The 23,426-nt window shown below is 45.3% G+C and overlaps 1 protein-coding gene across 3 annotated transcripts in view; it reads left to right on the top strand.

Moving 5' to 3' along the window:
- The window catches only part of PDE1A (phosphodiesterase 1A), a 550,086-nt gene that overhangs the window by 489,206 nt on the left and 37,454 nt on the right, over positions 1-23,426 (top strand). For all 3 annotated transcript variants that reach the window (XM_073646788.1, XM_073646789.1, XM_073646791.1), the window contains exon 7: positions 22,148-22,248. In XM_073646788.1, coding sequence (XP_073502889.1) covers positions 22,148-22,248 — 101 coding nt within the window. The remainder of the gene's footprint in view (positions 1-22,147; positions 22,249-23,426) is intronic.

Raw genomic sequence — 23,426 nt, forward strand, 5'->3', positions numbered from 1 at the left:
TTCAAAAATCCGCAGCATGTCATTTAATTTTGCGTTTCCGCAAGCGGAATTGCCTTTGTCCAATGCATAAAAAACGCAAGGCAATTCCGCATGTGGAAAACGCGTGATAAACGCGCGAAAAATGCGCGATAAAAGCGTGCGGAATTCCGCATGCGTTTTTCCGGGAGAGGACTTGCATTTATGCAGCAGAAATTTTCTGCTTCATAAATGCAACATGGGCACATAGCCTGACAGTCCTCTCCCTTTTTACAGTATGGACAGAATACTGTCAATTAGCTGAGGGAGAGCGGGGGTGCCGAGAATCTGACCATTACAAATCTTAAATTGATGGGGTATCCTAAGGATAGGAAATGAATATTGTGATCCCAGAAAACCCTTATAAGCTTTTCTAAGCCATGAATACATTGGTTTGTTACTTAGTGCAACTGAGGAAAAAAAGAGTTGTTTCTTGAAAGCAACTCCTTTTTTCAAATTATCTGCCCCAAGTATCAGTTGATTACCACTGTCTTGGCTTATAGTGGTCGTACCAAGTTTAGAAGTTTTTTTTACTATTGATAACATAGAAGATAACTTCCTGATCGCTGTGGGTCCAACTACTTGGACCACTACCGATTCTTAGAAAGGGGCTCTGCAGATGACCATATGAGTAGAGAGGAGGCTGAGCTTGCACATCTTTGCACCATTTATCCTGTATTGGATTGAATCAGATAGCTGAGCACTGTACTCACATAGTCCCAAATAGAATGAATGGAGTAGTGGGGATCCCATCAGTTTTCCTACAGTAATCAAGAACTTCTAAATTTGATATAAAACATTTTAAATGGAACCTGTCAGCAACTTTTACCCCCCACCAAACTATTTATATGATTGTGCAGCCCTTTAAAATATAAGCTATTCACTCCCTTTATGACCCCCAAAGTGCTGCTCCAACAACAAGAAATCACATTATGGAAGTGCATTGGGGCGTGACCATACACTTACAGCTTCTCATCTTCGGTTTATTCCCAAACTAGGAGCACCCTTTCCTGGCCTATTGACAAGTCATTTGCTCTGGTACACTGGCCACTAAGCTGTCAGTCAGTCCAGGAAGGCTGCTGCTTGTTTAGGAATATAGCGGAGGCTGAGGAGCTGTAAGTGTATCATCACGCCACAATGCATTTCAAGACTGAATTTCAAAACACAATTTCTCGCTGTTGGAGCAGCATTTTGGGGTCATAATGGATTGGACTGACTTATCTTTAAAGGACTACACAGTCATGTAAATGGTTTTGGAGGGTAAAAGTTGCTGACAGGTTCCCTTTAAGAAGCCCTTGAACTTTGGAACTAGCTGTGATCAGCTAGAATATAATACCTAGACATGTCATGTAATACTTGAACAGGTTAGTTTTGTTGGAGCAAGAGCTGTTTTTCATTAGCGTTTCTGTACTCTTGCTGATAGAGGGGATGTCATCCTAATGGGTGTCATGAAACACCCCCTTTAAAATTAAAAGATTTGAAACGGAAAGAAGTAGTGATGTATCTTACATTTGTGAGCCTCAATGCTAAATGTCCAACAGGAGCCCAATTTATTACAAGTTTTTAATAGTATTGGTCTTCTCATATGGATCAAAGAGATCTTTTGGGACCCCCTAGGTTCCACATGCCGGGTGTGACCACAACCCCTGCGACCACTATAATTAAACCCCTGAATGAAGGGTGTGATTATCTATAAATGAATTATTATTATACCAATCCTCTACAAGGCGTAATACAGCCGCACCCTTGACAAATGTTTATCCTGAATATTACAGTATAATTATTTCTAGTGAAGCTGATTCAGAATAAGCATCTGCTCTGGCCGTAAATTGTCACGTTGTATCCTCTTCATGGTAATCTCCGACTTCTCCAGATTAGCGTATGTTGTAATTGTCGCAGCTGTTTTTTGTTATTTCTAATTATTGGATTTTTATTAACCCTCTCAATAATGCGCAGTAGACATTGACTTTCACATGGAATATGACTTTGTGAATTACGATAGATGTATTTAGGTCTGTCTCTTAATCAGAAAAAGCGTTCTTGGCTCTCGGAGACACTGGCTTTGAAACTTGAGACCGATCCATGATCTTGATTACGTGACGGTATTTGAGGTGCGTGTTCACATCAGAACTTCTTTTGCCAAAAATAGGATTGGTTGTCAGTAGAGAAAAGAGGAAGGCTTGGGAACAGCTTTTTCTGTTTCTTTCTGCTGAGATCTCGTTTTTAGGTGGTCATTCCAAATGTTATAATAAAATATATCTTATCACTCCCAGAGTGGCTCCACAGCTAATAACATTTGGCTGTTAGGGCATTTAGATGTGATAGTGAGGGCTGCCCTACTCGGGATCCCCATCTGTAAGCCAGAGCTCAGTTGCTAACATTCATGTAGAGGACATAGTGTAATTGTAGGATTTTAAAATTAAATTAGTAATCTGATTGGCTGCTTTGGGCAACGATCCCAATTTTTGTCTAAACCAATTTTCATTAAAAAAAATAATATTTTTTTGCACCCTTGTGTTTGCTTGTTTCCATTCACATGTTTGGCAGGCAATAGCAAATTAGTGTCACGGCCAAGTAGAGGGAGGAGCCCAGCTTCATTGTGGGCCCAAACAAGTTTTGACTAGGGGTGAGCACCTTGCTATGTCGCCGATGTGGACATTTTGGCAGGAAGTGTGGAGTGAAGCTCTGACTGTGTACGGACAAAGGAGCATCGCATGAGTGCTGCAATAGTAATAGACCCTGCGGAGCCGTCACAAGACGGGCCATGAGTGCTGTAATAGTAGTAGACCCTGCGGAGCTGTCACAAGGCGGGCCATGAGTGCTGTAATAGTAGTAGAAGATGGGCCATGAGTGCTGTAATAGAAGTAGACCCAGCGGAGCTTTCACAAGACGGGCCAGAGAGTAAAGCTAAAGATGCACAAGATTGTTGTTGGGGGAACGTTTGTTCAGTAGACAGCTTTCTAGCCCGACTCTCCCATACACTTGAGAGCTTGGAACAACAGCGTGCTCATGTGTTTTTAATTGGCAGAGAGACGAAAGCTGCTGCTACACACCTATGGTAGTGACTAATCTCCTCTGAAAAGAAGAGGATCAGGCATTGGAATTCCAGCTGCCCCATCCTTCATTGTCTTTCAGGAGAGAGCTGGGTTTTTCCAAAATTGACTGGTTCGGCCAACTTTCATCTAATATATACAGAGGGGTAATAAAGAGAAAGATTACTGAGCTGAGAACCAAAGATGGAGAAATTTGGGAAGTTGAGGAGAAACTGCTGGACTTTTGACCATTAGACAGGCAGGGTTCCTGTCCAAAGAATTCATTGTAAGATACCCTCCTGTAGAGACACCCAGACTCTATGGGCTGGTGAGATACAGGGATGATTCTCTAGCTAGGGGTGGACACAGACAGAAGGAGGGCTCCTGTTCAAGAGCAGTATATAGACCCTTTACAGTACAATAGCTCCTCATAATGCACCCCTTTGTGTCTGTGAAGGAAGCTTCTTGCTGCTTTGGAGGTGGAAGTGGGCACCTTTTCAACTTGACCCTCAGTGCGCCTGCCCTTGCAAACTTACATTCTACAGGATAATGGGGAAGTAGACAGTAGGGTAGGGAGTTTCAGGCTGTAAACTTTCTTGAAAAGTTGGGTATAGTGGAGAGAAGGTTTCCCTTTTTCGGCGCTTCCAGAGGATAAGGATGGTTAAAGATTAATTATTTTTCTCAATATCAGATTTATTCGAAAATTTTTCTAAGAACAAACAACGTGTTTCTGCCAGCAACGGCCTTCATCAGGTATAATATGCACTTGTGACGAGTCGACTTCAAAGGAAGACAATCTTTATAGACTGGTTCCTCTTAAGATGTCATGGTTTTTTCTCCTTTTTATTCCCCCTCCCCCCTCTTTTTTCCCTTTTTTTCCTTCTTTCTCCTTCCCTTTTGTTTAGTTAGATTAATTAGGATTGACACCACACCTTAAATAGATTAGGAGAGTGGGTAGTTGTTCAACATTCCACTCTAACATCATTCTATGTACTAGAATGGTATCTTTTTGATATTAGAATGAACATATGTAAAAATAAAAATAAAAAATTCCTTTCACTTTTCATTACCTTCCCTTTCCCCACCTTTGTTTCTCTTTCTCTTTCAATATATATAATATATAATATAATATTAATTTTAAAATACATAGTTGTGATTAAAATGTACCTGGTGATGATTATAAAAATTACATGGTACTAATCATAAAAATACATAATGATTGTTAATCTAGTATGTAAAAATTCATAAAAATTCATGAAATATGACAGTTATTTTTACAGAAATGAGATCTTACTTTTATCACACATTTTCCACTATATCGTTAAGACCGTCTGTATATAGGGTTTTCAATCGAAAGATCCAGTAAGACTCTTTTTTGTTTAATTTCTGGATCCTATTTATGTCATTCTGTGATATTTGTTACCTTTATGTCAAATTTTTTGCGATGTTTAACTAAAAGGTGTCTGGACAAACTGTTTTAAAAAACCTTTATTAGTGTTGTGTCTGTGGCCATTCATACGCGACCGCAGTGTCCGTGTAGTGCGGCCCACGTATTGAAGACCACAGGCACAATTGATCACGTAAATAACATGGTCACTCTCACAAGTAAGGTGCTGGTTTATGTTTATTGTCTCTCCTGTGCTGCTTCATGTAATACATTTTTGTTCGTGACTAATGATATCACAGCAATGACATTTTTTTGATTCACATCTAAAAACTCCATGCCATGGGGGTTTTGCAAAGGAGTCTTATTTGATCTTGAAGAAGAGAGGGGTTTCCCTAAGATACTAGGCACAATAATGTTCCTAATTGTAACCCCCCTCCGGAATGTGATACCAGGGTTCTCCGGTAGCCACTTTTTGAGAAAGGAATCCTTTCTCAGAATGTGCCAATACTTTTTTAAAATCTGTTTTATTTTCACACTTCCCTGGTTAAAAGCAGTAATAAAATTGTAATGCCATCTTATATTCTTTTCTTTGTCATTTTTATTTCTGTTTTTGTACATATTTGTTTGTTCAGTGTCTATAACAGAGCACTGTTTTTTTTCTGTGTTTTTTTTTTAAAAGATGGGTCTTCACTATTCAAGTTCCGTCTGAAATTTTTGAATGTGGCAGATAATCGAACGTGTTGTGACATAGAATTCCAGAGGATGAAGGCGATTGGGTGAGGAGTGTAGAGGAGAAGGAGAGGTCTTGGGAGGACCGGAGATTACGTATGGGAAGATATTGGGAGATTAGTTCAGAGATACAGTACAGACCAAAAGTTTGGACACACCTTCTCATTTAAAGATTTTTTTGCATTTTCATGACTATGAAAATTGTACATTCACACTGAAGGCATCAAAACTATGAATTAACACATGTGGAATTATATACTTAACAAAAAAGTGTGAAGCAACTGAAAATATTTCTTATATTCTAGGTTCTTCAAAGTAGCCACCTTTTGCTTTGATGACTGCATTGCACACTCTTGGCATTCTCTTGATGACCTTCAAGAGGTAGTCACCGGAAATGGTCTTCCAACAATCTTGAAGGAGTTCCCAGAGATGCTTAGCACTTGTTCGCCCTTTTGCCTTCACTCTGCGGTCCAGGTCACCTCAAACCATCTCGATTGGGTTCAGGTCTGGTGACTGTGGAGGTCAGGTCATCTGGCGTAGCACCCCATCACTCTCCTTCTTGGTCAAATAGCCCTTACACAGCCTGGAGGTGTGTTTGGGGTCATTGTCCTGTTGAAAAAAAAATGATGGTCCAACTAAACGCAAACCGGATGGAATAGCATGTTGCTGCAAGATGCTGTGGTAGCCATGCTGGTTCAGTATGCCTTCAATTTTGAATAAATCCCCAACAGTGTCACCAGCAAAGCACCCCCACACCATCACACCTCCTCCTCCATGCTTCACGGTGGGAACCAGGCATGTAGAGTCCATCCGTTCATCTTTTCTGCGTCGCACAAAGACACAGTGGTTGGAACCAAAGATCTCAAATTTGGACTCATCAGACCAAAGCACAGATTTCCACTGGTCTAATGTCCATTCCTTGTGTTCTTTAGCCCAAACAAGTCTCTTCTGCTTGTTGCCTGTCCTTAGCAGTGGTTTCCTAGCAGCTATTTTTACCATGAAGGCCTGCTGCACAAAGTCTCCTCTTAACAGTTGTTGAAGAGATGTGTCTGCTGCTAGAACTCTGTGTGGCATTGACCTGGTCTCTAATCTGAGCTGCTGTTAACCTGCGATTTCTGAGGCTGGTGACTCGGATAAACTTATCCTCAGAAGCAGAGGTGACTCTTGGTCTTCCTTTCCTGGGGCGGTCCTCATGTGAGCCAGTTTCTTTGTAGCGCTTGATGGTTTTTGCAACTGCACTTGGGGACACTTTCAAAGTTTTCCAGATTTTTCGGACTGACTGACCTTCATTTCTTAAAGTAATGATGGCCACTCATTTTTCTTTACTTAGCTACTTTTTTCTTGCCATAATGCAAATTCTAACAGTCTTTTCAGTAGGACTATCAGCTGTGTATCCACCAGACTTCTGCACAACACAAGTGATGGTCCCAACCCCATTTATAAGGCAAGAAATCCCACATATTAAACCTGACAAGGCACACCTGTGAAGTGAAAACCATTTCCGGTGACTACCTCTTGAAGCTCATCAAGAGAATGCCAAGAGTGTGCAAAGCAGTCATCAAAGCAAAAGGTGGCTACTTTGAAGAACCTAGAATATAAGACATATTTTCAGTTGTTTCACACTTTTTCGTTAAGTATATAATTCCACATGTGTTAATTCATAGTTTTGATGCCTTCAGTGTGAATGTACAATTTTCATAGTCATGAAAATACAGAAAAATCTTTAAATGAGAAGGTGTGTCCAAACTTTTGGTCTGTCCTGTATATGGAGGAGACAGATTATGGATGGCTTTGTAGGTCAATGTCAGTAGTTTGATGAAGTGAAGAATTCCCGGCACTCAGAGATATTTATTCTTTTATTTGTCAGAATCTGAACATTTCAGCTCCTCCCGTGCTTTTAACAGCACTGATTATAATCAGTGGACCTGAAACGTTCAGATTCTTACAAATGAAAGAATCAAGATTCACAATATCTCTGAGTGCCGGGAATTCTTCACTTCATTTAACTTACTTCCACGTGCACCACAAGGAGTGGAGGGTCGATCGCCATTTAGATTTCCTAATGTCAGTAGTCTGAACTGGATGCATTGAGGAATTGGGAGCTAATGAAAGGATTTGCAGAGTGATGAAACACAGGTGTAGCGAGGAAATAGGTAGTTTAGTCAGGCAGCAGAGTTAAGGACGGCTGGAGAGGTGCGTGGAGGACATACACTAACATTTTAGTATATTCAGGCTTGGCGAAAGGACGGATTCTGGAAATATTTTTGAGTTTGAATGGCACTATGGTCGTGATGCAGTGGGTCTCATGCCCATGGGAAGGTGAGGGTCTATGAGAAGTAGTGGCATATGAGCAAGGATAACTCATGGAGGCACAGAATGGTTCCCTTCAAAGTAACATGTACATCCCCATAAGTGGTGTATGAATGGGGCTGGCTGTTGCAGAAGTTGTACCCTCAGAAACCCATAGTTTCAGGATATTGCCATAATGTCTTTTTGGCACATCCCGATCTAGTGGTTATTTCTGCACAGGTTAAAATCCAGAACAGCCCACTGCAGAGTCATGAAGTCAAACTTAAGAAATCTGCTGACTTATGTAACATGGCTCAGGGTGTTAGCCGTGGGCGAGGTACTCGTGTTTCATGCCCCAGCACGCTACATGAAAATGGGGGTCCTGGCTGCAGACTGTATTGTGCTGCTATATAGGGAAGGCCAGGACCAGATGTTAGGGAATGAACTGAGGGAGACCAAAGTCCAACAATAAACTTATTTTTACTGAACATGAACTTGATAAGAACTATGTACATCAGATAATAGGCACATTTCTTCACAAATGTTTCTTGCTTTTATCAGGCATAGGCAGTTCTCCATTACATGGATCGAGGCATAATGCTATGGCTGATCCCTGCTACTCTCAGTTCCCAGCTAACTAATGAGGACCCCTTTGATTGAAATACGTCAGTATGACTCCTCACTAGAACCTTGAAAGTCTGCTGTTCTCCGTAGGAGAGTTTAAGTCCCAATATGGTGACCATTGCTTCCTTTCAATACACACAATTGAGTTCCCTTTCACTGTAGGCAACTAAAGTTGCTAAAGTCCTGCTGATACAATCCCTTTTCATTCAATCCCCTTTAAGTGGGCCTTCTACTTCCCCTGGGTTAAGTTTCGCACCGGTTAGGTGGCCTCTCTAGCCTGGGTTCCAATCTGTCAAATGTCTTTGTCACATTTCCTTGGTCCATAGGTCGTATTATCTAATGTCCTGTGATCTTCCCTCTTCACACACAACACACTGGGCTGTAACTGACTCACTATCAGGAAATTTTCTTCTGTCTTTTCACATAGCCCCTCCCTTCATGGGCTAGTCCCAACTTTTAACACTATCTATTCCCCAACTAAGTGCATGCAAATTACCAAACAGACAAAATCACATTTACAACAGTGCAGTGCATTACATATATCTTAAAGGGGTGTGTGGGCAGCACCTCCACTTCCTTACACTTACACCATAGTACTTTCCACCTATCATCATAACATATTTAGCTTATGTAAAATTATAGCTATTAAGCTTTCTGTAGCAAGGCAGGAAATAGACAGCAAAATGCATCAACAGTCACCAAAGGAAATTAATACAAAAAATGTATGTTAAAAAGCAAAAAAAACATTATCTGGTACTTCCAAATGATTTTTCTTCCCATATTCTTAGTCATAACTACTATGAGCAAGCTTCTCAGAGGCAACATTGTGATTAATGTGAATGATACATGACATGTAGGAATGTAAACATATTCAATGTAGTCTGAAAATCTTCAAGGCATATTACTACTAAACTATCATTACGTGTCTGCATCTCTGAACATTGTCAGGGTAATGATATGTCTGTATTGTGCTTCCTTTTTTTATTTTTTAAAGTACTGAAAATTTGTATTGTTCTTCCTCTAATTTGGTTATCTCAGAAACGTTATAGCAGAAAATAAGGAACAAACTGCTTTTTATGTAGGGTAAGGCCTCATTTTCACGCTTAATTTCATCATTTGGGTCAGTGTGTTAGTTTTTACCATCAGGTTTTCATCAGTGATTTTTTCATATGTAAAAGTAAAAAAACAATTTGCAAACCTTCTCCAATCCATTGCAATGTTAGAAACGGCCAAAGCACGGATTGCACATGTCTAGTGTGATTTTAATGTACCCTTAGACTTGAATCGGGGATTTTGATCCATGACAAAAACAAAGGGCATTCAAAATCTTGAAGGCCGAGAATACAGAAATAGCATTTCAGGAGTAAAAAAACCTAAATAAGAAATGTAAAAAAAGAAATCAAGCTAGCAAAATTATCTACCGAGCAACAAATCGCCAACGACATTAAAATAAATCCCAAAAATTTTTATACATACATCAATGCCAAAAAGAAAAAATCAGATGATATCGGCCACTTAAAAAACGATAAGAACAAGATAATTATAGAGGACAAAGAAAAGGCTGAGATATTAAACAGGCATTTTTCATCCATGTTCACCAACAAACTGTCCATTCCAGGGATCTTTCAACAGGGCAAAAATCAAAGTTCCCCACCTAATATAACTATTTTAACACAAAAAGAAGTACGCCTGCATCTGAGCAAATTAACATTGACAAATCCCCTGGCCCAGATGGTATTCATCCACGGATACTGAGGGAATTGAGCTCAGTAATTGACAAACCGCTGTATCTCGTATTCTTAGACTCTCTTGTAACAGGGGTAGTGCCACAGGATTGGAGGATAGCCAATGTGGTACCGATATTTAAGAAAGGTAAAAAAGGTGGATCCAGGTAACTACCGTCCGGTAGGTCTGACATCAGTAGTGTGCAAAGTTTTTGAGGGCATCATAAGAGATGACCTTCAGAGTTATATCGCAGAGAATGATATAATAAATGATAATCAGCATGGATTCATGCAAAATAGGTCATGTTTAACCAACATGTCGAGGTTCTATGAAGAGGTAAGTGAAAATATGGATGTTGGTAATGCGGCAGATGTGATCTATCTGGACTTTGCGAAGGCATTTGGTACTGTACCACATAACAGACTTATGCTGAAGCTACAGAAGCAAGGACTTGGGGGAAATATATACAGATGGTTAAGGAATTGGCTAAATGATAGAAAACAAAGTCGTCATAAATGGTACGTTCTCTAAATGGGATATAGTCAGCAGTGGGGACTGCAGGGATCTGTGCTAGGACCGATTCTTTTTAACCTCTTTATTAATGACCTTGGGGATGGGATTGAGAGTAAAGTGTCAGTTTTTGCTGACGACATCAAACTATGTAGGATATTAAAATCTGATCTCGATGTTACAATATTGCAGAACGATCTGGATAAGATGACTGAACGTTTAATGTACATACACTGTGTGCAGAATTATTAGGCAAATGAGTATTTTGATCACATGATACTTTTTATACATGTTGTCCTACTCCAAGCTGCATAGGCTTGAGAGCCAACTACCAATTAAGTAAATCTGGTGATGTGCATCTCTGTAATGAGGAGGGGTTTGACTAAGGACATCAACACCCTATATAAGGTGTGCTTAATTATTAGGCAACTTCCTTTCCTTTGGCAAAATGGGTCAGAAGAGAGATTTGACGGGCTCTGAAAAGTCCAAAATTGTGAGATGTCTTGCAGAGGGATGCAGCAGTCTTGAAATTTCCAAACTTCTGAAGCGTGATCACCGAACAATCAAGCGTTTCATGGCAAATAGCCAACAGGTTCGCAAGAAGCATGTTGGCCAAAAAAGGCGCAAAATAACTGCCCATGAATTGAGTAAAATCAAGCGTGAAGCTGCCAAGATGCCATTCGCCACCAGTTTTGCCATATTTCAGAGCTGCAACGTTACTGGAGTATCAAAAAGCACAAGGTGTGCGATACTCAGGGACATGGCCAAGGTAAGGAAGGCTGAAAAACGACCACCTATGAACAAGAAACATAAGATAAAATGTCAAGAATGGGCCAAGAAATTTCTTAAGACTGATTTTTCAAAGGTTTTATGGACTGATGAAATGAGAGTGACTCTTGATATGGGCCAGATGGATGGGCCAGAGGCTGGATCAGTAAAGGGCAGAGAGCTCCACTCCGACTCAGACGCCAGCAAGGTGGAGGTGGGGTACTGGTATGGGCTGGTATCATCAAAGATGAACTTGTGGGACCTTTTCGGGTTGAGGATGGAGTGAAGCTCAACTCACAGACCTACTGCCAGTTTCTGGAAGACAACTTCTTCAAGCAGTGGTACAGGAAGAAGTCGGTATCGTTCAAGAAAAACATGATTTACATGGAGGACAATGCTCCATCACATGCATCCAACTACTCCACAGCGTGGCTGGCCAGTAAAGGTCTAAAGAAGAAAAAATAATGACATGGCCCCCTTGTTCACCTGATCTGAACCCCATAGAGAACCTGTGGTCCATCATAAAATGTGAGATCTACAGGGAGGGAAAACAGTACACCTCTCGGAACAGTGTCTGGGAGGCTGTGGTGGCTGCTGCACGCAATGTTGATCGAAAACAGATCAAGCAACTGACAGAATCTATGGATGGAAGGCTGTTGAGTGTCATCATAAAGAAAGGTGGCTATATTGATCACTCATTTTTTTGGTTTTGGTTTTTGCATGTCAGAAATTTTTATTTCTGAATTTTGTGCACTGATATTGGTTTACCTGGTGAAAATAAACAAGTGAGATGGGATTATATTTGGTTTTTATTAAGTTCCCTAAGAATTCTGCACAGTAATAGTTACCTGCACAAACAGATATCCTCCTAAGATAGTCAAATCTAAAAAACCCCACTCCAACATCCAAAAATATTAAGCTTGGATATTTATGAGTCTTTTGGGTTGATTAAGAACATAGTTGTTGATCAATAATAAAAATAATCCTCTAAAATACAACTTGCCTATTAATTCTGCGCACAGTGTAAATATAGAGTAATGCACCTAGGACAGAGTAATCCTATTGCTACATACACATTAAATGGGAGTATACTCGGGACTACAGAACAGGGGAAGGACTTGGGTATTCTGGTTATGAGTAAGCTGGGCAGCAGCACTCAATGTCAAGCAGCAGCCGCAAAAGCAAATAAGATTTTAGGATGTATAAAAAGAGAAATAAAATCCCGCAATCCCAATGTACTGTTGCCCCTTTATAAATCACTGCTGAGGCCACATATGGAATATGGGATCCAGTTTTGGGCTCCACATTTTAAAAAGGATATTCAGAAGTTAGAGTCAGTTTAAAGGCAGGCAACTAGATTATTACAAGGGATGGTAGGCCTCCCATATGATGAGAGGTTGAAAAATTTGAGTCTGTTTCGCTTAGAAAAACAACATCTCAGAGGGGATCTCATTTACATGTATAAATATATGTGTGGTCAGTACACTAGCACATGACTTATTCCTTCCAAAGACCATACTAAGGACCAGGGGGCACTCATTACGGGTGGAAGAAAGGCGATTTCGGCACCTAAACAGGAAAGGGTTCTTTACAGTCAGAGCAGTCGGACTGTGGAATTCCCGACCACAAGAGGTAGTAATGGCTGACATTATAACAGCTTTCAAAAAAGGGCTGGACGATTTCCTCGATACACATAATATTGTGGGCTACAGTTAAATTAGACAAAATATTACACCTATAGTAGTACATTTAATACGATAATAGCAATTAAATAACTAGTATCATAATTAGGTTTGATCCAGGGTTCTAGGACTGATTGCCTTTTCTCGGTGTCAAGAAGGAATTTTTCCCCGTGATGCAAATTGGCTGAATGTGTCCTGGAGTTTTTGCCTTCTTCTGGATCAACAGATTTAGGCATAGGGATTTTAGTAATACCCTTATTAGACTGACAAGAGTAATACAAAATATAAAACTAATTAAAAAATTATAAACGGGTTCATTTTTAATTGTAATAGTGCGGCAATAATAAAAATGGTAATAATACATCTGTGAGGCCTAGTTCCAGTAAGTTAGTATGTTAGTGTAGGGAGTACAATTGGTGGAGAAAGGTTGAACTGGATGGACCTAGGTCTTTATTCAACCTACAGTATGTTACTATGTATGTCACTATGTATGACTCAGATAAAATACAGACATTTCTTCATGACTTTTTATGCAGATACACGGTCTGCAAAAAACACAAACATGTGAGCAGCAGTATAGACTGTAATAGGTACATGTTCAGTCCATGAAAAACATGCATAGAACACGTATGTGAATAACGGATGTCTGGAAGAGGTCTAAGGTGCCAGATAATCAACTCGCCTATTAGAGATGTTCTTATAACAGGCACATCACTGTTTAAAGGTGTATAATTATAACCAAAGCCAGGGCTGTATTTATTGCAAGATACAGAGGGCATGTGCCTAGGGCGGCATGAAGGAAGGGGCAGCACTTTACAGAGAAATTATTTTATTTATCTTTGACATAAGTGCTTCAGCAAGATAAATGAATATCTATAAGTAGCAACGAAGGAGGGGGTGGGGACTTGGCAGAAAGCTGTCTGTTGCACAGGAGGATACCTGACCGGGGCGCTCCAGTTAGGTCAGTAGCTCTGGCCAGTGCGGCTCTGATCATTTCTGATACCAGATCCCACACCTGTCTCAGCCTGAACAAAGTTCAGCAGTAGAGTAACTAATCAGTACACACGGGTGCATGTGCTCATGGTCTACGGCAGAAGTGGGGAACCTCAGGCCCACGGGCCATTTACGACCTCGATGACCTTTTGTCTGCCCCTAATCAGGTTCCTGGGGACCGCAGTGCTTGGGCCAGCAGCTGTATTTTGACAACTGCTGGTCCATTCATTTATTCTCACTCTGTGAGCACCGGCACGCAGAGTTCACTACCGAACGCTGAGGCACGTGCAATGAAAGATTATGTCCTGGACAGTGCCAGCGTCAGGACACACTTTGTGGGTGGAGTTAGCACACAATTTGTACGGCCCCCGAAGAATGGTATAAATATCCAAATGGCCCTTGGCAGAAAAAAAGATTCCCTACCCCTGGTCTACAGGATAACGTCTCTCTTTGTGGAGAGTGACATGCCTGATATGCCAGCGTAAGAAGACTATTTAATACTCCTCTGAGAAATTAAAAATGCAAATAGCCTCTTCAGAGAGGAAGAGGACTTTAACTACAGTGCACCACCTACTAGCAATCCAAAATGTCAGTAACAACCCTTTAGTGAGACTCGTCACTAAGATAAAAACCACACCAGAATCTCAATTTGCAGACATGATGTTTCGGGATGTTGCCCCTCCTGAGTGCAAAACATGAGATCTGATTTGGCTGCTATGAGAGGCCTCTGACTGGGATAAGATCTCTACATGTGTTGAGTGACATGCCTGTTGTGTGTGCTGATAACATGACTAGCTCCTGAGCTCTGGTCACAGGAGAAGTGATGACATCTGGAGACATCTGCTCCAGATTATGGCTATCTTTCAATAGCTCCCACCTCCACTCCTCTGAAGTCCTATCCCCACTGCTAGGGATCCAGGGCTAATGAACATGGCAATAATAACATGTACATGCAAAGGATCAGAGGTAAGGATTTGCATAATTTATATGCCCAGCGCTGGAATGTATGGGCACAGTGCGTTGTGTATCTTCATACTGGCATTTTATACATAAATCTACATTTCTGTACAGTCTTGGTCCACAGTTTTGAAACTGACACAAATTTTGGTTTTCACAAACTTTGCTGCTTCCAGATAACCTGCCAACTTCCTTCCAAAACTGTGTTGGAATGTACCTAGAACAACTGATGCTGTTTTGAAGGCAAAGGGCGGTCACCCAAATATTAATTTGATTTAGATTTCTCTTTTGTTCATTTTCTTTGCATTTTGTTAGCTGATAAAAATAAACTGTGAACACCTCTATATTTGAAAGCATTCTTACTTTGCATCACTTTTTCACACCTGCTTAAAATGTTTGCATAGTACAGACACTACTGTATATATATGTAGCGCCCCGAGGGTTCGGCCGCTACAGGGGTATTGCGCCTCAACCAGAGGTGTGATATCCCACTCCCGGGTAAGGATGGAGTGTGGACCAGGGCTCGGTAGGCTGCATGCATCACACACACCCCATTTCCGGGGGACAGCTCAATGGTGCTCCCATTAGTACAGTAATGCAGGTGTAGCACCCTGAGGATTCGGCTGCTACAGGGGTATTGCACCTCAAACCAGAGGTGTGATATTCCACTCCCGGGTAAGGAAGGAGTGTGGAACTGAGCTCGGTAGGCTGCATGCACTACACACATCCCATTTCCGAGGAGCAGACCGACGGTACTCCCACTTAGAAATGTGCACGTACGACCGAGTCTGTTCCTGGCTGGAGTGGGAGGGGGGTGGTACATCCCAAGTAGTGTAGGGGCAGATAGGGGGAGCAGCCTGGGTAAAGTTAGGAGCTCATTGGGTGCTGGTCACCTGAGCTCACACATAGAGGGTGTATATAAGGTGGGCACCAACTAAGAACAGGGTCAGATGCAGAGAACAAGTCAGATGCAGAGAACAAGTCAGCGAGCAGAGGAGAAGAGAGACCCAGAGAGAGAGAGGAGAAGAAAGAGAGACCCAGAGGGGGAAACAGCAGAAAAGGACTCCAAGATCCCAACTTAAATCCCCGGGTGAAGAGTCGGCATCAGGGTACCGGAACCCAAGCTGGTGGGGGTAAAAACATTCCCCAGCCAGAGACCGGAGACCGTGGGCAGCGTTTGCCACGGTCACCCACCACATCCACCCCGAAGGCACACCACATGAAGGGTCAGGGAACCCAAGGCCAAGGGTGTCCCAACAGAAGGCCCGAGGGAGCTGGACCTAGGTGGATCACTGGTGGGGACGGCCAGAGAACGGGACAGAAGGAGAGCTCAGGGCCACGCTCCGGACTTGTTTGGGGGTTGGCTGGATCCAGGACCTGGTGGACGCAGCACGGCTCGGGTGGTCACTCGAAGCTGGAGTGACCAGTACAACATCTGCAGTAAGTAAACACCCTTAACTGCACAACCCGACTCTGTCTTCATTGCCGTCTGCACTGCACCACCACAACCCCCATCCTCTGCACCTGTCCCCTCTGAGGCTATACCCCTCCCGTTGGGGGTTATCCCACCAAGCTGCGCACCCACCATCAGCCTCAGCGGACCCTGCTGCAGCGGCGGCCACAGTGACCGCATCACAACGGGTGGCGTAGTCGACACAAAAGAACTCTTAATAACATCTGTAGGACTGCCACATACAACTGAGTTTGACACCCTGGGCACGGACCGGGTCACAGCCACTCGGAAGACTACAACTCCCATCTGATCCGGCTCCGGATATTCCCCTAAAGAATATGGCCCAGGGGGCGCGTCAACTTTGGCGTAGTCGGCAGGATTACGTGCCCGCAACACCCGGGTACTGCGTGCCTGAAGAAAAGTGCAAGTTTACCTCAGAAAGAAGTCTCCCGCCGGTTCCGGAGGGTCCACGCCATCGGACCCCATCACAGGTCGTTTCCCGCCGATTGTCCGCCATTTCCAGCTTGTTCCCGCCATCTGCAGAGTTTCCCGCCACTGGGCGACGCTTCCCGCCAAATCCGAAGATTTCCCGCCTTGGAAGAGCAGCGGACGCCATTATGGGCGTGCCAAAGGAGGGCAAGAGGCCGCCTCCCATCGTGGGCCGGGACAGAAAATGGCGCCAAAAGTGGAAACCGCCCCCACCAACAGAGACTGTGATGCTGGAGGTGTCTGTCAGCGTGAAAGAACTACCCCTGGAGCTGACAGTCACCGAGTTGCCCCGGGACCGCCCTCGAAGTGGGAGGAGACGAAAGAAAAGAACGAAGCTGGGTGCCGCCTGGAGGAGTCTGGAGCGAGCGCACCCGGAGGCAAGAAGCCTGGAGAAGAGTATCGGAGGAGCTTACCCGGAGATGGCGAGAAAGCAGAGCAGCACCGGCCCGTTGGCCAGGAGCCTGCTAGAAACAGAGGAGGGAGAGCAGAGCAGCACCGGCCCGCTGGCCAGGAGCCTGCTGGAAGAAGAGCAGAGCAGCACCGACCCGTTGGTCAGGAGCCTGCTAGACACCACGACCCCACTAGGCCTAGTGGAGGTCCTTGCACAGCTCCCCCGAGACCGGGAGTGTGCACAGACTGCCCTGGAGGGCCTCGCACGGAGGATGGCCCGGGTACAGCGCGAGATATTGGCGGAATGGAGCCGGGAGATGGCCCAGCAAGCTGAGACCAGTCAACGGAGCACGCTACCCTGGAAGAGGAAACAGACCGCCTCTGAGGATGGCGCGGGAGGACCAAAGGCCGGAGACGGCGCCGAGAAGGGAGCCGGACGCAAGGAGGCAGGTAAAGGGGACGCCTATACCCCAAGCCGGGAAACCGCCCACCTGCCCCAGCTCCCCGTCGCAGAGCCCGAAAGTCCCCCTGCTGTGCCCGTAGCCGCCATGTCACCGCTATGGACTAGGCCCCGACCGGAAGCCGCCGCAGCGACCCCTGTGACGTCACACGCCTCGACCCCGAGCGTGACCAAGCAGGAAGTACCACCAGCCTGGTCGCAAGGCCTAGTACCCCCGGGCGCCGCATCACCAACAGCGCCCCCTACCTCCGCGGAGCCTCCGGCCTGGTCGCAAGGCCAGGTAGCCCAGGGCGCCGCCGTATTAACGGTGCCCTTCACCTTCCAGGTGCCCCAGGCCTGGCCGCAAGGCCTGGGCAATCCGGGCGCCACCACCACCGCGCCCGCGCCCGTAAAACCAAGGGTGCCACACCTGGGGGAGGACTTGTTCAGCCAGCTCACATGGCCGGACGGGCGGCCCTTCATCTGGCCCGAAGAATTCCATGAGCTGGAACGGCAGCAGAGACTAGGGCCCTTGTGTGAGCCCCTGATTCCAGCTCCGAAGCCCGTGGCACGGGTCTCGCCTCCTCTGGAAGAAGCCCAATTTGAGTGGGACCCCACCGGAGAAGACCTAATGGGGTTCACTCAGGAAACCAGGGCAGCTGCAGCGGAGCGTGCTGAGTGTTGCCGTCAGCAGCTCGCGGAGTTCGCAAGGGAGCAGAGAGAGAGGCGGGTCCGAGAGCAACAGGCCCAAGTACGGAGTGCCGAGCAGAAGAGCCGGACCAGGAGGGACCCCCGTGCAGCGCATTGTCCCCGCACCATCGGGACAGTGATCAAGTTCAACCAGCAGCATGGGTGGGGCTTCATCAGAGACAACAACACCCCCGGCGACGTCTTTGTCACGCGCAGAGATGTGGAGTCCCATCTGCCGGAGGGGCACAGAGGTCGTGACCTCTACATCGGAAACGAGGTCACCTTCACCCGGCACAAGTGTGCCAAAGGACCTTACGCCCTCCACGTACACCGCCTGACGGAGGAGGAGTTGCGGTGCGAGGAGGAAGAGCAAGAGGATCCGGACGGGTCTGAAGTTACAACCAGCTACAAGCAAAGAGCAGGAGGAAGACGCCGTTGAGTGCGGCAGAGCAGTAGATGTAAATAGTTACCCGACCGGGTACCAAAGAAACTGTTGCTACATATATATAGTCCCCGTTGGGACCAGCATGAGTGAACTGTTTACCCGTTATTCCGTATCCATACCAGGCTGAGGACTGTGAGCAGCCATTCCCTTCCCTTTACCTGGCCGAGGACTGAGAGCGGCCAACTTCCCCTGTATATAGTTGCGCTTCCTAAAGCGCCCCCTACTGGTTTTACAGGAAAACCAGTTTTCCAGAGAGACTGTCGCACTTTACCCGGTCACACGTTGCACAGTGACCGGAGGAGGAGCCAGAGGCGACGAGAATGTTTTATCTGAAAAGTTTTATGCTAATATATGTTGTTTTATATGTTTTATATGTTTATGAAAAATTTGTATGTTTTTGGTGTTATGTCTTACAGCCCGAGGACGTGCTGTGATTTACCAGGGGGGAATGTAGCACCCTGAGGATTCGGCTGCTACAGGGGTATTGCACCTCAAACCAGAGGTGTGATATTCCACTCCCGGGTAAGGAAGGAGTGTGGAACTGAGCTCGGTAGGCTGCATGCACTACACACATCCCATTTCCGAGGAGCAGACCGACGGTACTCCCACTTAGAAATGTGCAGGTACGACCGAGTCTGTTCCTGGCTGGAGTGGGAGGGGGGTGGTACATCCCAAGTAGTGTAGGGGCAGATAGGGGGAGCAGCCTGGGTAAAGTTAGGAGCTCATTGGGTGCTGGTCACCTGAGCTCACACATAGAGGGTGTATATAAGGTGGGCACCAACTAAGAACAGGGTCAGATGCAGAGAACAAGTCAGATGCAGAGAACAAGTCAGCGAGCAGAGGAGAAGAGAGACCCAGAGAGAGAGAGGAGAAGAAAGAGAGACCCAGAGGGGGAAACAGCAGAAAAGGACTCCAAGATCCCAACTTAAATCCCCGGGTGAAGAGTCGGCATCAGGGTACCGGAACCCAAGCTGGTGGGGGTAAAAACATTCCCCAGCCAGAGACCGGAGACCGTGGGCAGCGTTTGCCACGGTCACCCACCACATCCACCCCGAAGGCACACCACATGAAGGGTCAGGGAACCCAAGGCCATGGGTGTCCCAACAGAAGGCCCGAGGGAGCTGGACCTAGGTGGATCACTGGTGGGGACGGCCAGAGAACGGGACAGAAGGAGAGCTCAGGGCCACGCTCCGGACTTGTTTGGGGGTTGGCTGGATCCAGGACCTGGTGGACGCAGCACGGCTCGGGTGGTCACTCGAAGCTGGAGTGACCAGTACAACATCTGCAGTAAGTAAACACCCTTAACTGCACAACCCGACTCTGTCTTCATTGCCGTCTGCACTGCACCACCACAACCCCCATCCTCTGCACCTGTCCCCTCTGAGGCTATACCCCTCCCGTTGGGGGTTATCCCACCAAGCTGCGCACCCACCATCAGCCTCAGCGGACCCTGCTGCAGCGGCGGCCACAGTGACCGCATCACAACGGGTGGCGTAGTCGACACAAAAGAACTCTTAATAACATCTGTAGGACTGCCACATACAACTGAGTTTGACACCCTGGGCACGGACCGGGTCACAGCCACTCGGAAGACTACAACTCCCATCTGATCCGGCTCCGGATATTCCCCTAAAGAATATGGCCCAGGGGGCGCGTCACAGGCACGACAGAACATGTCCCTGGCTGGAGTGGGGAGGGGGGAGGAAAACCCAGTAATGTAGGAGCAGGAGGAGACGGTCTGTGGGCATAGGTAGGAGCCCATTGGTTGCAAGTCACCTGGGCTCATACACTAGAGGGAGGTATAAAAGGTGGGCACCATCTTAGTTCTGGGAGAAGAAGGAGAAGTTCAGTGAGAGAAGGAGTTCAGCTAGAGAGGGCTGACAGGGAGCTGTGGCTCAGTCTGGGCCCAGCTCCACGAGGCAGGCCTAGGAGGAAGGCCAGAGCCAAAAGGGAGGAACAGAAACAGAAAGGAACAGAAACACAAAGGAACAGCAAAGAAAGAGAAGTACCCAAAGTGGAGAGAGGCCCAGAGACACGAAAGTAGAAGGAACCCTAAGGACCCAGGAGATTAGGGGTGACGGGTTGGCAGAACAGGGTACCAGATCCCAAGATGGTGGAGGCGACTAATCCTTAACCAAGAACCGGAGGTAGTGGCCATCTCTTGGTGCGACCCCTCGCTACACCTAGTAGAAAGGCACACCACATAGGGTCAGGGAGGTGAGCACGAAGCGCTCCCAAGAGAAGGCCCGCGGGAGCTGGACAGACGTAGTGTCACTGGTGGGGCACGGCCAGAGAAAGGAATAGAAGGGAGACCTGTGCCACACTCTGGAATTGCCTGGGGGTTGACCGAGCCCCCGCACCTGGTGGACGCAGCACGGCTTGGGCAGTCATTGTCGGCGGAGTGACTTGGAATATAAAGAACTGTGAGTAAAGAACTTGAACTGCAACCCCACGTCTCTGTGCTTCATCGCCGCACCAGCACTACTAGTGCTGGGACGCCCGTGCACCACCACTCCCATCATCCACATTCCCTGCCCTGAGGCCATACTCTTCCCGTGGGGAGTTATCCCATCTTTAGCTGCACACACCACACCGGCCTCAGCGGACTGCCTTGCAGCGGCGGTTCATCCTGACTGCAATCCACGGGTGGCGTAGTCGGACAATTAACCTAAAACCTTACAAATAGACTGCCACTGGTTTGACCACCCTGAGCCATGGGACCGGGTCGCCGCCACGGAGACTACAACCCCCAGAGACCCGGCCCCGGGTATCCACACACACGTGCACACATACGGCCCAGGGGGCGCGTCATATACACTACTGTATATGTGTAAGAGTGGTGGACTGTACTATCTTGTTCCTGCCCATGAAGACAACAATCACGTTATATAAATGATGTCATGCATTTTATATATATGTTGTGTCATGTCAAGTGTGAACTGTGTATTTTCGGTTTTAGGTGTATACGTTGATATGATAATGTGTAATGCATAAGTAATGTTTAGTATTAGGTATAGAGTAAGAAATAAGTTAGAACATAAGGTAGTGTCTATAGGGTAAGATAGTCTTTGGTAAGCATTATAATTGTGGTTTTGTTGATCGTTGGCAAAATTGCTTTTTTCTTTTGGTGACCAAAACTATAAGAATACAATACTCATTTATGAAAAATGCTATAAACTCTCATAGATAACTCTGTCCAAAAGGATTCTTTTTGCTTTGGCTACATAGTAAGTCATGTCCCGGATGCTGATATTGGTATGATGTATAAGTGTTTCAAGGCCAAGAGGTTACCTTGAAGATTGTTCGGTCTCTCCAGGCTGCGACTTTCATTTGCCATCAGTGTGAAAATTGTTTCTATGTTGAGTAGAACAGAAGTTGGATTGGGGTCACATCTCCACTGGAGCAGGTTGAACGGTGATTAGTACAGGATGTTAGGTTAAATATTGACTTCCTCCCATAAAATAGGATAGAGGAGCCACCTCAGGTCCCGTTTCGGTACATTGACTATATATAATGTTGGACTTTTTCAGCACTGGCTCACAGAACTGGAAATTTTGGCGATGATCTTAGCTGCTGCTATCCATGACTATGAGCACACAGGGACCACAAACAACTTCCACATACAAACGAGGTAAGATCCAGTTTCTATCTTGCATATATCCAGACAATTAATAATTATTGGGCCATTTATGGTGAGTTAACATGTTTAGTGACTCAAAATACTCATTATTTTACATGTGGTCAACCAGTCCTTCTACCGTCACATAGAACAAGTGAGCGATTGCCACCCTGTAGTGCAGGTGGTTCAAGGGGTTACTTGTCTGAATGGCAATATCTCAGCATTAGGGATGAGTGGACCTATGGAAGTTCGCGTTTGTCGAGTTCGACCGAACTTTAGTCCAAAGTTTGGTTGGGGAACCAAAACTGTACCCGAACTTGAACCTGAACCCGAACCCCTCAGAAATCAATGGGGACCCAAACTTTGGAGCTGAAAAATCTCTCTTTCTCCTCCCCAACTGTAAAACGGACTTCCAGGAGAAGTCCGTGTTCGGAGTTCAGCACCGGTATGAGCACCGAACTTTACAGTTCAGGTTCGCTCATCTCCTGTCACCATCAATCTTTAGTGCCAATAATAACACATCTTATGTAAGCTATACAGTTTAAAAAGCTGACATCATCCAAGTATGTAAGTTCACATCTATGGGGAGAGGGGAATAAGCTTATATTTGACTCCAACAAATGATCAGCCAGATTGGAATCCAACGTGCCCCATCTATCTATACCCTAAAATCCGTGATTGGGGACATTCAATTCTGAAGGAGTTTGATCTAATGTGTATGACCCACTTTAAAATGTTCCTGTGTCCATATATTGCTTTTAAATACTTGTATGGTGCCCCATGGTGTTCTCCAATTTCTTCTCAATGCATCTAACTAATGTGACAAGTCCCAATGGATGTGCATATTCAGTAGCATGACTTGGGTCAAATACGGACATGTCGCTGTGATTTTTTGTGGACACACGGTCTGCAAAAAAATACGAATATGTAAATATCAACGTATACTATCATGGGTATGTGATCTATCTGTGAAATATACACGTACAATTATGTGATCCACAAACATGTGAATGAGGTCTTAAAGGGGTATTTCCATCTCCAAGATCCTATCCCAATATGCATTAGGTGCAATAATAATAGTAATATTAGCAAATACCTCCAATTAGAAATGTAGTATAGTTTTTCTGATTCACTATGTCACTTACCCCATGTGCAGGGCATTACAGTAGCTTAAGTATCCATGGTTATGA

The sequence above is a fragment of the Phyllobates terribilis genome, unplaced genomic scaffold, assembly GCF_046119375.1.
Source record: "Phyllobates terribilis strain yellow unplaced genomic scaffold, ASM4611937v1 Scaffold_9__5_contigs__length_417890890, whole genome shotgun sequence".
Lineage (NCBI taxonomy): Eukaryota > Metazoa > Chordata > Amphibia > Anura > Dendrobatidae > Phyllobates > Phyllobates terribilis.